The 16169-nt window shown below is 41.0% G+C and overlaps 1 protein-coding gene and 1 long non-coding RNA gene across 2 annotated transcripts in view; one reads left to right on the forward strand and one right to left on the reverse strand.

The window, feature by feature from the left end:
* Window positions 1-14580, reverse strand: part of KCND2 (potassium voltage-gated channel subfamily D member 2) — a 277678-nt gene extending 263098 nt beyond the window's left edge. Inside the window, exons 1-2 of the mRNA XM_065643664.1 lie at window positions 14243-14580; window positions 11883-13056 (exon numbers count right to left, since the gene is read on the reverse strand). Of these exons, the coding sequence (XP_065499736.1) occupies window positions 11883-12997 (1115 nt within the window). The 5' untranslated portion in view covers window positions 12998-13056; window positions 14243-14580. The remainder of the gene's footprint in view (window positions 1-11882; window positions 13057-14242) is intronic.
* The window catches only part of LOC135993662 (uncharacterized), a 28405-nt gene continuing 25712 nt past the window's right edge, over window positions 13477-16169 (forward strand). Inside the window, exon 1 of the long non-coding RNA XR_010606900.1 lies at window positions 13477-13732. This is a non-coding gene — a long non-coding RNA (uncharacterized LOC135993662). The remainder of the gene's footprint in view (window positions 13733-16169) is intronic.

Below are 16169 nucleotides of genomic sequence, written 5' to 3' on the forward strand. Positions count from 1 at the left end.
TTACAACCCTTTGAAGTTAAGGTTTTCAAGCTCTCCCTATCTTAATACAAAAGCATTCCTATCGGGAGAATGACTTCTTTCCTGCAGAAAATTACAATAGATACTTATCCAAGTGTTTCTTGCAGTTCTCTAGAGGTTTTTTCTAAACCAGCAGAACCATTAAAACTCCTTAGTATTTTTTTTTAATGTAATTTCTTTGTGTGTTGTTTGGAAAAGTCAAAGAAATTGGCAAAAGCACTGAAGAGGCCTTGAGAGTTACACAAAACAAGAATTTTTTGAGTTTAAATGTAGCAGACATATTGTCTTTTTGATAAAGTGGGAATTGTCATCAAATCCCAAGCACGTACTCTGCTATAATCTTTGAAAGGAATATGTCATGTGCCTTTCAGAGTTATATAACTGGGAACAAGGAGGCTAGACCAAACTAGTTAGACACTAAGGCCGGGATTTATCTCATCCATTTCACTTGGTATTTAAATATTTAAGTCTCTGCTAATCATAATAAATTTCACTTATACTCAGCGCAGAGGAATGAGCACCTCCAGCTGCCTGCTTCTCTTCCTTACTTCCTAAGTGAAACAAGGATCACCAGTTCAGAAGGATTTAACTTTTGGAGGAGTAAGGGCTTAGAAATACCTCCCAGAGATGGTAAGCAACTGGCAGAGAAATAAGTTTGAATTCCACCTCCAGGTTCTTCTATAATAATTTGATTATACAGTGTGTCCTGATTGTCTCTTTCAAAAAAAAAAAAAAAAAGGATATCCTACTTGTCTCCTTTAAAAGAGTTGTATGTCCTGATTGTCTCCTTTAAAAACCTCCACACCTAAGATACAATCCATAAATTTTATAACCATATCCTTGCACACAAACATAGGCATTGGAAGAAGAACTGTATACAGACAGCATGGAAGGCTTATTTAAGGAAACCTTTCTGCTGTATTTGGATTTGTTTGCTTTGAAAACAAAGGAACTTCTTGGTATAGCTAGTGAGCTGGAAAATAGGTATCAGAAAGTATATTATGGCAGAAGATACCCCACTTACACTTAAGAGATGAACCAACCTGTTTTCAGCCTTTTGACAGGAGCGTCTTTCAAATCCACTTTTGTGGATCCAAATCCATAGTTCAAAACATTGTCCTGTCTAGTATTCCGCATCATCTAGCATCTTTCTCTGTATTTATTTAATTTGTTTGCGAAGACGTAGCAAACAGTGCACACTAAATGTGGTGGCTACACAGAGAAACAGGGAAAGCTCACATACCTTCTGGAAAGGTGTCGTAAAAACCAGTCTCTTTCCTACTGCATTGACAAACTCACTCCGTGGATCCCTGTCTGACAGATGTCACACTGTATTCATGGTGTGAAGATGGCTCGGGGCAAACAGTGGCCAGGAGGCAGCTGCATCCAAAGCAACTTGTGCAGTTCACTCCAGGCGCTCCCTTTTCTGTCGTCTCCTAGAGACCTGTGGCAAAACTGCTTCCTATCTCCCTTTCCCACAACTAGGTTTTTATCTTACACATGTGCACTGCTGCACAAGGGTGTCTGTATTCTAAAATCACTGGTTGCGTGTGCCAGACACAACTAGTCAGCATCATCTGTGATCTGCAGCTGTGCCTGTCCACAGAGGAGCGAGGCTGTCATGGCTGTGCCAGGATGGCAAGAGGCTGAACCGTGCTGACGGGCTCACCAGCATGACCAGCAACATTCATTACTTCTCCCATGAATGATTTAATGTATTAAATTTCAAAACTTTGGGCTTGGAAGGAAAGAAACTGTATATTAAATGAATGATAACGATTGCAGTCTTACAGCAGCCACCATTTCTGCAATGATCTGACTGACATAAGGTGAAGCGAGAGAGGTGCCAGAAGTGTCACATAATTCAAGGATAGCGTATGTATCACATATTACATGCTTTTTTGTAAGGAGCTTCCTTTACAATATTTACTTCTAAAACTCAACACTTTTTGACACAGATTAACGTCCTATAGGTCGATTACTGTGTTCACAAGCAAATCAGATAAAACTTGAGCTTCCCTTTCACTTGGAAAATAACTAATACTGAGCTTGTCAAATCATTAAGCCAGTCTGTGGATAGATTTACTCTAAACTATCTGTCTGAAGGGAAGCTTCAATTTATAGTCCTTGCAGTTTTCCATACAGATGCCAAAAAGTTAAATACTAACTAAATTCTCAATCACTGTAGAGTTTACAATGCAAATATTCAAAGATTCATTTTATAGAAATAGATATCAAATAAATACAACAAATAGCTGCGCCTACAACTTACCTAGCTCTTGTTAGGTGTACAAGAATAGGTGTATATATTCTGTATAGTTCTGCCTGTCCCTAGTCCTGGATATACATGACTCAACAGGGATTTGATCGTATGAACAAATGCCTCAATAATGAATGCCAACTAAAAAGCTTAGAAAAGATAAAAATTCTCAATTCTGTAAGTGATACAAGACACCATGGTATTTAAATTACAAAGCTGCTGTTAAAAAGAGTTGTTACTAAAGTGTTTTGGTACTACTGTGCTTTCAATAGAAAGACCACAATTCCTAACCTGCTATTTACCAACAATGTAGTGATTAGATGTGCTTAAACAAAAAAATATGTACTCTCTTCACAGATTTTGGAAAGCATCTGCAACCTCTCTGCTTTTCATTCCTCTGTGGGAAGCAGGAGAGTTTGGGGACCAGCATGCTGCAGCTGTAATCCACCGTGTCAAAGAGCATCAATTTTGTTCCTAAGCAACCTTGCACAGTGCAGTAGTTGCTGTCCATAGCTGATAAGGATGCTCAGAGAATTGTTAACTGTCTGCAAGTGGGAGAGATGAAAGTTGCAGAAACTGAAAGTAAGGCCACTAACACAGTAATAAAATTCCTCTTTTGGGTTATAAAAAAAATAAAGGGGAGAAGAACAGCAATGACAATGAGAAGTTAAGGATCCTACTCACATTATATCTCTTCTCATACAGAATACTCCTTTGGTTCGTCTTACTGAAAGAAGAAAGCAGTTAGGATGCAGCAGACACATTTAGACTGTGAGCTATTACACAATGTTAAATTATGTCCTTCACAACCTCACAGTCTGACTCTCAGCCATTTCCAACAAATGCCTGGATGGCCAAGCTTGCAAGTGATAACTTGAAAGACTGTTCCCTGTGTATCAGCCAAAACATTTTGAGAATCTGCCAGTGCACTGCAAAAAAACCCATGTCTCTCAACACACATTTGAAGAAAGTTGGGTTTGGCCTTAAAATATTTTTTTTTCAAAAAAAATTAGTCAAAGCATGTTAATATATTAACATAAAATTAGATCGTTATAAGTACCTTTATGAAGTTGCACAGTTACTTATTTTATCCAAGGTGATTTAAAACTGTAGTGGAATATACTTACTTTATTTTAATTTACCAAAGTACTTAGACTAATTAAATAAATTCCTAGAAGTTTATATTTTCTGTTATACCAAAAGTTTTATCTATTTAAGGAAACTGAGTCTTCGATAATCAAACGGACAAATTAATTTATGTAGCTACGGATTTTATACTATTTTTATTTTAATGTTCATATCATGTTATATTAGATCATACATTGAAAAAAATTATACAGGTGTTCTTAATATTAGGAGTTCTGCTTCATATGTTAATTTTTTATATGAAGCCTTAGTGCAAGTGGTAGTACAACGCTGAGTTAGGCACCGTCTGGTTAAGAGTCAACTCACAAATCACAATGTCTCCTCAAAGAGAAAGAACTGTAATACTCAAAACAATAACTTTCTATAAAAAAAAAAAATCAGGAAAAATCATGGAAATGTTTTTTAAAGATGTTTCATTTAGGAAGTGAAATAGCAGAGCTATAGACTGTTCTTACAAAGCTCATATTGCTGCAAGAAAATAAAAAGCAAATGCAGGCAAAGTACTTCTCAAACCTCACACTTCAGTCTACAAAGAATACACATCAAAAATCAAATATAGACAAAATAAAAATACTTACCAGCACACCAGAGAAGTGAATGAATTTGAAGTGGTCAAAATTGAGACTTATAGTTTACCTTTTCCCACCACACATCATAAGAAATTTACTGTACCTAAGCTAAATATGAGACCTATTGAAACAAAGAAATCCTCAGGCTGGATATTTCTTTGAAATAATGGAACCTCCTATCTGATACTGTGATATAATTTTGCACCGGTTTTCTATAAACTTTTTACTAATTTAACTATATCTCCATGTCATAACTCACATTTCTTACATATCTTTTCATTATAAACTGTGGGTTTGAAAAACACAGAGACAGAAAGTTAGGATCAAATAAGTTATCCCTTGAATGCTTTACATTACTCTTTCAGACATCATACCTTTTTTTTTTCTTGAATTACTAATGCCTCTTTCTTAAGAGTACCATACACACAGCAGTCTATCATCTCCTTCTACAGGGTTATGTGACTAGGGCGTATTGTATTTTAGCAAGACCTGAATCCTTGCAAGATCCATTTGATTTTGATAGAGTAGGACATACCCAGAGTCTCAGTACAGCACTCATCCTAGCAGTTATTCTTGTGTACATAGGAGCATGTTTTCTAAGGTGACTAGGTACCTAGTTCCCCAGCTTACTTGCTTTCAACTATTCTTCTTTGTGTTCTGAAGCACCTAAGCCTCTTTGAGAATTCAAGCTGGGTACCCATCTGCCTCTCCAGATACCCAAACGCCTTTAAAAAACTTTCTTGCAGTGTTTGGCTTCTATAAACTAACAAAGTCAGGAGATCTCTGTGTCTGTAAGACTTGACTTCACCATTAAGCCCACCAAATCAAAGAAACCATAACATGGATAAAACTGAAAACCTGGGGATGAAATGTAAAATACTGCTCCTCAATACTTCAAATACGCAAAAATTGACTCTGTTCATATTAATAACATTTTTGTAGGTATTTAGGCAACTTCCCTTTTCTGTAACAGTGCAGGATCAGGCCCTAAATGAGTACATTTACTCAGTGCCTCCAAAGGCTTTCACCTTCAGGATGGAGACCTGCAGACAAGTAGGGAACAATATTGTGCAGTGGAATAGAAGAAAGGAAACTGTTTTTCTAAATACACAAAGAATATTTTCTAAATACATCAAAGAATACACAAAAAATACACAATTGCTTACTTGAATAATATCTTTGTATCTTTAATATTTACACAAATAGTCTTTCAATGTTTTGTTAGCTTTTGTACATGCACTTAACTGCCAGAATCTGAACTGATGGTGGTAAGAACTCTGACTGGATACATTAAGATATACCTTCTAATAAAGTATAAGGTGTGTCTACGCTGGTATGAGAAAAAGAGAGGTCTTATTTGAATCATAATAGAGCTGAATCTTGTTGGATTTTTTTTTAAATGAAGCTAAAATATTCTAGGACTGATGTATCAGGCACATGATCTTCATATGTGCTCATGTTTAAATTTGAGCCTTCACACACCAGATGCCTGAGCAAATATTTGTATCCAGTATTTTTCTGCAGGACACTTACACCTGTTGCACATCAGGTGACCCAGTCAAAATCACTATTTTTTATTTCATCTCAATTCACATTTATTTAACTCTATGCTGTGGAAATAATGCAAATTTCTTTGTGCACTTTGATGAAAATAGATTTTTTTTTGGTCAAAACAAAACTGGTAACTTTTTTACTCAACAGGAGGATTATAAAATATTACCAGATGCACAAGAAGATCAAAATCATATGCTTCAGCAAAAAATACTTAAGAAATAATAGTAGAATTTGGGCTACTAATTGTGACAGTGGTCAAAGTCTAAGCACGGTAACTATTATTGTTCCAGGAAATGTAGCATAGAGCTGTCATTTCAAAGTACTGCCTATGAATTTAAAAACCTTTCCTCCACTGCATGAGCAATGCAGAAAAAGGATGTTTTAAAGACTACATCTTGCACAAAAATTTGTGTTCCCATCTATTGCCCGATAAATGATAGGTACAGAAATATGCAGAATCTTTTCCATCACTTTGTCAGCTCTGTTGTCAGGTAACTGATGAAACCTGATAAGGCTGAATCTAAACTTTGTTTCTGCATTTCTAATTTATGCTCCCGCTTTTGAACAATCTATCCACTTAACTCCTGCTGAGCCAGATTCTCCTCTTCTCAGTTTACTATGACACAAATTATGAACTGCTGTCAGTGAACTACAGTGGTGTTAAAATAATAGGAGTAGTTCATTAGATTTTCTTTCAAATGTCTGAGAAGTTGATAGTCATCTTGAAGTTACAAGATGTTGTCAACTTATTTTGGATAATTGTTTTATTTCTGCAGAATTTATAAGTTCCATTTCCATGTTGTTTTTTTTTTTTTCTTCACAGTAGCACTATTTCTAATACTGTACTCATATGGCTTTTATATTGCAAATTTTTCTTCTTAGACAGAGGCACAATGATGTGAGTCAAGTACAGATTGTCATCACTCAGTTTGAACTTCTTGGGTTCTATCACTTAAGGCTTTTACTAAAATCACAACATTCACAGAGGACTAGTTGAATGATAGGCCATAATTAATAGATCAGGCACCAGTCATAATTACTCTCTGAGTCGATTTATTCTGCTGTACTGTCAGTGTATTTCTTTGCTGCATCCCGGCCCACACCAATCTCATTGTTCTTGTTCTTGACACACAATAACAGCAAGGAAACAAAATTCCATCTCTTTCCATCAAAGGAGAAAATAAATTAGATTCTGAGCAGAAAGATCTTTTTGCTAAGCAGCACCTTCATGCTCTTCATAGCTGAAGTAAGGAAATACATGCTCAAGAAAAATGAGTGAACTGACTCCTGCTCCTCATGAAGTTCTTCAGAATTTTTTTGAACAGGAAAGCTGGTCCCTAGTGCAACTAAGACTATAATGACTCCTGTTCTCTGTCAAGTCAACAACAGCTCAATACAGTTTAAGCAACCTTTTTATTGGAGAACAATTCTTTTTTTTTTCACTGCTATCAAAATGACCCTCACTTTCCAGTATTTCAAATCCTTCCTGGAGCCCTTTTCCAATATCTAGTAATGTGCTTTGAAGATGACTACACTACACTTTGTCCCTCCTCTGTTACATAGTATTCTACCTATTCAGGCTAAACATTTCTGCAGTGAAGAGAAAATAGGTTGAGACATCAAACACATTTGTAAAATACAAAATTCACTAGGTTTTATACAAGAACACAAAAATGGAAAAATTCTATTTGAAACATGGTTGGAAATATCAAACACAAAATGAATGAATGAGCCAATATGTAAGTAAGAGATACAGAAATAATATTCCAACTTTGCTAATCTCTACCTTTGTAATATTTATCATGAGTATTTCTAAACTTTAACTAAAACTGTTCACAAAATAAAGATTGCTATTTTTGTGCTCTCTTTTAGATTTTATTGAACTCAATTTTTTACGTACAAGTTCTGAAGAGATGGATGTTTTCCAGCTAGCATGCAGAGACCATAAGAAACCAAAGTGTCTCACAATGGTCAGAAAAAGAAAACAAGATAATGTGTGTGGCATTTCGCAAAAAAAGTGATGCTGTGGAAAGTTTATGATGCTCATAAGGAAAAAATCTATCAAAGAAAGGTTGGAAGAAAAACCTGTTATGAGAAAAGTTCAGGTCAAATGAATGACAATGATGATGAATGAAAGATTTGATCTAGTGGCAAAGGATGAATGAGGAATCTGAAACAAAGAAACAGAAAAAAATAAAGCCAGAAGAGTCTTAATATGAACATTGAACTAGTCTTGAAGAAGACAAGAAAGCTGCCAAGCTAACAGAAAAGTCCCCAAACTGTGGAATGTCATAGTTTGAAAGAAAAGAAAATAGATATGTGGTGTATACCCATAGAGTGCAATATGAATGGAAAAGGAGTGAAGATAGGAGAGAATCGAATGCACAAGAAAATGAAATGCATCACCCTATTTTCCTGTTCACTATTTGAGGCTTTTTGTTGTCACATCCAGTCACCTGTTCGATTATAAAGTCCTCGGGGAATTGTATATGTCTCAGGTGGGCTTCATCATACGTTAGGGGCTATATTAACAAATAATGAAAATAAAGAGTTGCTTTATCTTTTCTGAAAGACACATCTCTAGTTTATACAGTCAAAACAAATAAATGGTCTTGTGTTTGAGCTTCCCTTCATAAAGTATTGTGTTCATCTACAAAAGTATTGTATGACTTGACAAAGCTACCCAATGTAAAGCATATAACTATAGAAGTTTAACATAGCAGTGAGATTGCTTTAAAACTAGCCACAGAAGAGCACTATGTTCCTTATTTAAGTATAATATCTTTATAAAACATAAACTACACTATAGGTCTGTCTGATTTGGGAAAAAACATTACCCTTACACCATCAAAACCTTACCAGCTATTCCAACTCATCTGCTGGCTATTGACAGTGCAGAAGGAAAGTTTCTATATTATCATGTTATGAGGTGACAGCAGAAAGTGACATAAGTGCGTCATTATGTGTGTAGATGTTCACAAGTCCCCATGTAAGCCTACCAGTCCCGATTTAATAAACTTGTGCTTTTTTTCTCTGCCAGATTTTACACTACCCTGTTTCTTGACCTTGATGCCTCTAACTTCTATGTGTTTCATTGTTATCCTGGATCGCCAGAAGCTGCTTTGTGACCTCCTTCAATTTTATTCTCTTGTCTCTTCTTGTCCCTTGTCCCTACTTTTGCTTTTGTTACAAGTAATACTAATAAAACACTAATTTGAAATTTGAAATCAGACAGCTCAGCTACTGGCAGAGTGCATGCTGTTTTTCTAGAGTCATCTTTCTCCCTCTCTATCTCTCTCTCTCTTCCAGCCTTCATCTTTTCCTCGCTCTCTTTTTTTCTCTTCCTTTGCTCCTTTCTTCCATTTATTTCATATAATATCTCTGTGTACAACTATGTACTTCTTGAGTTGAGCAGTCAAGAACAGTTAATAGCTGGGATATCCTTGGATGCTAAAATGTAGTAATATTTGAAGCCACTGGCACTCTGCAGAGGAAAATGTAATCTATGTTTTTTAAAGACACTTTAATTGCTCAGCAGTCATGCAGAACTGAGAAATATAACTCTGCTTCCAAGATAATAACTCCCCAAATTGTAAAGGTCTCTTACTCAATACCCTTGCTATCTATCAAAATATAAGAATGACAACAAAACTCAAAAACCCAACTTCACGTTAATCTATTATTCAGTACTAGCTTTCACGTATTTTTGTAATATTTCACATAACTTACTGTGTGCTACTGTCATTTAAAATGTAAGTACTTCATCTGGTTTTGTTGCTAAAAGAAAAAAGTTGTTCATGTAGAGTCCATTTATATGGCCATAATTCACCTAAAACTAAAATTAAAAATGAATGGGAGTTCTATATTTGTAAATGGACGAGAAGCTTTAGCACAGAGCAAAGGTAGCAATACTACTTACAATCAGCTTTCACTGGCCCTTGCTGTGTGCCCTTTTATTTTCTCTCTTTTTTTCTGTATGTAATTGTTCCATCAACTAAAAAGAGTTCAAAGCTTTTATTATGTTAATTCTATTTAAATCATTCATAGGTATTTAACATTTAAACATAATCTTTATATAGTTATCATGAGGTTACTAAAAGGACATAATCCAGCTAATGCATTGATTAAAGATTTCTCAGAAATTTGTGATGTCTGTCATGTCTGAACTTATAATCACATCTAAACTTCTGAGGGTGACACTTTGGGTCTCTGTACAACCTGCTCAAAATTTGCTCTGTGCAGACTACCTTGTAAAAGCAGTCAACCATGGGTGTACCCTTTTTAAACCTTTTTCTTCCACTCAGGACCTAAATATTGTATGGCTGCATACTTGGAAATAGGTTCTTAGGCTCCATTCAAAGAGATTTTTAATGATGTTCAAATCTCATCAGTACTTTTGAAGATTTTACTTGGTGCAATACCTCAGAGCCCGAAACTATAGAATAATACTCACTTTTTGGTGAAAGAAGCAAGCAAATCATATTATTGTCAAGTAGACACCACACTCATGTCATAATCAATCGCAAACTGGTGACAAAATTATGTTCAGTACCATGGACAAGTCCTGCCCAAACTGTGCCCAGAACAGCGACCATAAGTTACCCAGAAAACACCTTTCCTTGGAAAAAAAACAGATCAGATCCTGATCTTTTATAATAAGATTATACATTCTAAATATTGGTAAATTCTTAAGACCTAATTTGTTGAAATCATCACACTTCTAATTTAAAAATATGTGGCAAAAAGTATCAGCATCAGAAAATACAGGACTATGGAAGTAGTCAGCATGCATAACTTGTTCCTTCTGCTGACTTGTCCCTTCAGTTTGTCACTACCAGAAGAAAATAAGAACAAAAAAAATCTGGGAACCTGAAAAGCAAATTAAAATCCCCAAAGCTCCTGTCACTCCTTTTTAGCATAACTTGCCCTTACAAGTAGTATGAAATATTTACGATGCGCTGTATTTATCTTCATTTGTTATATCACGCTGAAGGTAAAAGCTCTGTATAAAAAATGGTGGCATAAAACAGTCCCTTTACATTTTTCAAAATTTTGTTATGCATGTTTCCCAACTAAATTACAATTATACATAATAAAACAACTTCTCCACAGTAGGTTAATAATGCGTTTTCATTTTGTTAAATTTAGAAGTTATACTTGTTTAATAAATCTCAGCAGTCCCAACAAGATGTGGAAAAATGTTTGGCTAATAAAATGATGGGCTTTATCTTCATGAAAGTGAAAAGTTTGCCTTTTATTATCTTTAATTATTAAATAACTAGACAGCTTCTAAAGAATTAACAAATTTTCGGTTTCATAGGTGATTCTTTACAGCTCAGAATTAAGAATAGAGAAAAAAATTGTCTTCTTAAATTAGTCAGCCTTCTAAATCTCTGTTATAATTACAGACATATGCATTTTACAAGTTGGTGCACAGCATCAGATGGTACAATATGACTCTGGTATCAGAGATATTAAATAATACTATCTCCCATCCTTCCAGTAAACTGCATTGGGGTCTAATGTCAACAATGGCATTTTTTAACTCCTAATTCTCTAGAAGAACTTATACCGGTATTAGAAATTTTTTTTAAGACATATGCTTGATCTGTCTTGTGTCTCACACTTCCTCAGATAATTTTCCAGAGTCTATCACCAGTCAGTGCAGTTTGACACTTGTCATTTACAAGTTACAGATACATAAAAATCAAAGAAAATTTATCCAGTGTCTTAAATAACATCAGGAATAATTTTTGTGAAGATTGAGGTAACTATACCTGGTTTATTTCCATAAAAACAAATCATTTTGTAATACTGAACTCAATATCCAAGTCTACATCAACACATCAATTCAAACAAAATGGCGGACTTTTATGTATGACCAAAATAAGAGATCGTACTTGGGTTCTCCTTATAACTATCACTACTTCAGCAACACTCTAACAAGTCCTGTCAGCAAACACACTACTCTATTAAAAATCCACCGATAACTCACAGATATTCATAAAATATTCCAGTTTCACTATCCAAAATGAAATAAAATGTTAGATAAAATTGCAAAGAACTCAAACAGTTTCAAGATTTAGTTTTGTTGTTTGCTTTTTCAGTTTATCTGCAGTTTTGTGTGTTGGGTTATTTAAACTTGAGCAACACTTAGAAGTCACTTGCATGTGTAAAACATTTAGAAAGAAGTGATGAGTCATATTTATAAAGTTCTGTAAGAAAAACATACCCTTGCATTTTTTCTAGCAACATTTTTTTAAACTGACTATTTTCCGTTTGTGCCAATACACTTGTTGAAACGTTGGCTGTAACCAAACGCCAGCTGCACTTACCCCAGTGTTGTCATGGTGACAATGGTGTACCAAAAGGCTGCAGGGATGCTGGTGAACTTGCTGGCTGATGAACCTTTCTCTGCATAGTACATGACTGTGGCAAAGATGATGATGGCCATAGTGAGTGAGAAGAGGAGGAAGCCTAACTCCGAGGCACAACTTTTCAGGGTGTAGCCCAGGATGCGCAGCCCCTGTGAGTGGCGGGAAAACTTAAAGATCCTGAAGACACGAAAGACTCGTAGTGTCACAAAAGCCCCACTGACATCCTCATTATCTGTCATCACCAGGCCAATGTAATATGGCATGATGGCGACCACATCAATGATACTCATGACACTGCGCACAAATTTGTAGCGACTAGGGGCTGCCAGCAGACGTAGGAGATATTCAACTGTGAAGATCATGACACAGGCAGTATCCAGACAGAAGAAAGCCACAGCATAGCGCTCTCCACAGGGCAGCTCCTTGATGCGACCCGGGCTTACCCCACAGGGCACTGTCTCCACTACATTTGCAATAACAGAGACAGCAATGAAGAAACCAGTGACATAGTAGAAGACCAGAGCCAGTGTACTGGTGTGTGGGTTTTCAAAGGCCCGCCACATCCTCTGCCGAGCTGTCATTGAAGGCAGGGAGCTCTCAGCTGCATGATCCTGATCAGCATCATCCTGCAGACGCTCGGCATTCTCACGCCGGCGATCCTTGTACTCCTCATAACAGCAGTCACCAATGATCTCAGGGATGATGCCAAAGAAGGCCAGCTCCTCATCGTAAGCTGAGATGCACTCCTGGCGGGGATAATGAAGCTTCCCAGTACGGTAGAAGTTAAGAATGTGGCGGAATATGTCAGGGTCCCGATCAAAAAAGTACTGCTGTGTCTCAGGGTGGTAGAAGAAGTCCCGCTCTGAACTGCCCAATAGAGTGTCAGGGTAGCGCTCTAAGGTGTCCAGCCACGTCTGGAACTGGATGCCACTCACATTCAGCACAATCAGAGAGTCCTGGCTTCGCTTCCTCTCCTGCCGTGGAGCAGCTGGCATGGGACCTGTCGCCACTGGCATCCATCCTATGGCCGCTGCCCTGGCAAAGGGTAACCAAGCTGCTACTCCTGCTGCCATGGTCCCAAGCAACTACTACAGCTGAGGGAGTCAATCTAGAGACAGTCCTGGTACAGCCACTAAAATAGAGAGGGAAAAGAAAAAAACAAATGCTCACGTATTTTTGAAGCAACCGAATTTCTGACTATTGTTGTGATTAACCGAAAATCTTAGTGCTTCTTTTTTGTTTCCTCCCTTTTTTCATCCCAGAATATCCCTTCCAGGGGCTGCTTAGCCAGTTAGGATAACAAATCAGGGCACTTGGAAACCAACGTATTCAAAGCAGCTACTCTAGCAGCCAGATCCTTTGGATACAAGGTCTATGCGAGGCCCGTGGACGGAAGGAATGGACCACAAAGCACTAACCCCAGGAGCCGGCTAGTAGCCTCGATGCAGCGGTGCAGCCACCTGGAAGATTTTCTTCCACGCGCGATGCAGCCAGTCCCCCCGCCCCTCCTCTGCTCCGCTCCGCTCCCCGCCCGCTGCCGGAGCCGGGCCGCGGCCGCCAGCCGAGCCCTTCCCGGGCGGGCTGCAGCGGGGCCGCCCGGCGCTGCCGCCCGCTCGCCGTGGCGGAGCGGAGGAGATGGGCCGGGCGGGCCGCCCCTCCTTTCCCAGCCTCAGCCCTGGAGCAGCAGCGGGACGAATCCTCTCCCTGACCTTGATCGCCGTCCCGGAGACTCCTCCTGACCCCGGCTCAGGGCCGGGGGAGCCGGCGGGGCAGGGGGAGGAGCTCCGGGTGCAGCATTAAACTTTAAGGCAAGTTTTCCTAGTAGGAGATGCGTTGAAGGGTAGAGGGGCGTCGAGGAAGGGGCGCCGGGGGGGCGGGGAGCGCCCTAGAGAAACGAAGAGGGCGGAAGGGAGGAAGGGAGTCCCCCCGGGACGGGGTGTCGGGGCCACGGGCAGGGGCTGATCCGGAGCGAGGAGAGCGGGGTCGGGCAGAGCCACGGTGGCGGTGACGGGGGCAGGAGCGGGGTGCTTTGGAGCCACCTGCAGAAGATGGGATGCATGTGGCATCCTCGGGAGCGGCCGATCGGGCAGCGAAGGGCGAAGCCGGGAGAGCCTGGTGGCGGAGTGGGAGCGGGGCAGTGGCTCCGCGGCGGCGCGGGAGGCCGGCGCGGGCGGAGGACCGCGGGGGCAGGCGCAGGGCAAGAGCCGGGGGTTCCATAGGGGTTCGGCGGTCGGCAGTGGATCATCCCCACCTCCCACCTCCTTCCCCTCGGCTTTGCTCTCGCATCCCTCCGAACGTGCCCAGCCTGTGGCACCTACCTGGGAAAGTCTGGCGAGAGCGTTCAGTTGCATAGAGACTTTTGGAAATACGGGCTCTGCCGCTAGATCTCCGCGCCCCGCCGGGAACGGCGGGGAAGTAGTTGCTCCTGAGAAAGCTTGATCACATCCAAAGGGACATCGATAATAAGGCTTTCCCCCACCCCCACCCCCCTCCGCCACCGCCGAGCGCCAAGCAACAAGTTCAAGGGGTGGGTGGGGGGAAAAACAACGTAATCGCGCCTGGCAACTCGGCGGAGCACGTCCTTTCAGGGCGCGGATCCTGCGGCGCGGGGCTGCTGTCAGGCGCGGCTGCGGCCGCAGCCCCTGGCCCTGCCGCGGGGCTGCCACGGGCTGCGGACGGCGGCGGCGAGGCCCTGGCGCGGCCGGGGGCGGGAGGGGGGCTTCCCGCTGCCTCCCCCGCGGCGGGCGGGCCATGCCGCCCTGCCGCGCACCGCCGCTGGCGGGCTAGGGGCGCAGGGGCGGGCGGCGCCGGGCGGAGGCAGAGCGGGGCGCGGGGGGGCGCGGCGCGGACGAGGAGCACATCTTTCCGCGGGCGGAACAAAGGGGCTGCGGGCGGCTGCGCCGGCGGCGGCAGCGGCAGGGCAGGCGGGGAGTGCCCGTGTGTGTGTGAGTGTGCGTGTGTGTGTCTGTCTCTGCGGGGCCGGGATCCCGCGGTCCAACCCCTCCGCCGGCAGCGCCGCACAGAGCCTCTGGAGTTAGCGGTGTTTCGAGTAGGGATCGAGCGGAGGCGATAGCTAAGGTGAGGTATCTAGGGGATATCTTGGGAGCGCTGGCTCTTTTCAAGGGAAGGGGAACGATTTACTGAAAGAAGGGGGGATGAAATGACTGGGAGTGACGAGGGGGGGATGCTCCTCACAAACCGCCCCGAGCCACGCCGGAGTTCTCGCTGCGATATCCAAATGGCTCTTACCAGCTTTGGGAAAGGCGAGAGCTGGGACGGGTATGGGAGCCTTTTCCTCCTCCTCTCCTTTCCGCTCCCGTGCAAAGCTGCCCCCCTTTTTCCCGTCGCTAGATGGCGTGTGGATGACGGGAAGTGAGCTCCCCGCCGAGGTGCTGCTGCGGGGTCGGGCGGACCCCCGCGCAGCGCTCTGCTCGCCGCGCTCCGCCGCTCGCCCGCTGGGCTGCACCGGGGCTCCGCCGCCGCCTCCCCCAGCCGCGGACCAACTCGTGGCAGCGCTGCATCTCCGGGGGAAAACGGGCACGTAATTCCTCGAGCTCTACGTGCCGCTCTGATAGGTCTGTTAAATGCAAGGAGCTATCTGTATTTTTAAATTAAGTTTCTGAAAAGATTCGGCGCCTTTTTCACAGCTGGCATCACGATATCAGAAGGTATTCCTCCTTCCAATTTACGTTTTAGCTTGGTAATCGGAGACTTCCAAAGGAACCACAGAGTAAAAAGGTTCCTTTATACTTTAAGATCTTCTAACCAAACCTCCCACTCCGATCACCTATGTTAGCCATATGCCAAATAAACCTGAAACAAAAATAAACAAAATATATACCAAAGCTTGAGGGGTGTCTCTTTTCTATATTTTATTAATGTGCTCAACTTCAATATATATTAGCTTCTGTTTAAGTTCCCATGAAAAAGATGGACACTATCAGTACTGTAGTCTCTAAGCGGTTACCGTAAGAAATACTTGAAAGCATGGAGAGAAAAGGTTTAAAAATGTTTGTGTGCAATTAGTAACTTAGGAAAACTTGAAATGATGATCAATTGCATATATTAAATCACGTGAAATAAAATATTACATAAAGTAAAGGATACTTTCTGTAGTTTTACCAAAGTTATTTGTTGGTTCGGTTCTTTTCTAGCTCAGATGTTCACTACATTATACCCTATAAATTGATCCATTAATTTGAAATTAGTTGGTCAACTGTAGGTATTAAGCTTTCAGTGATGTGG

Source organism: Caloenas nicobarica, chromosome 1, assembly GCF_036013445.1.
Source record: "Caloenas nicobarica isolate bCalNic1 chromosome 1, bCalNic1.hap1, whole genome shotgun sequence".
NCBI lineage: Eukaryota > Metazoa > Chordata > Aves > Columbiformes > Columbidae > Caloenas > Caloenas nicobarica.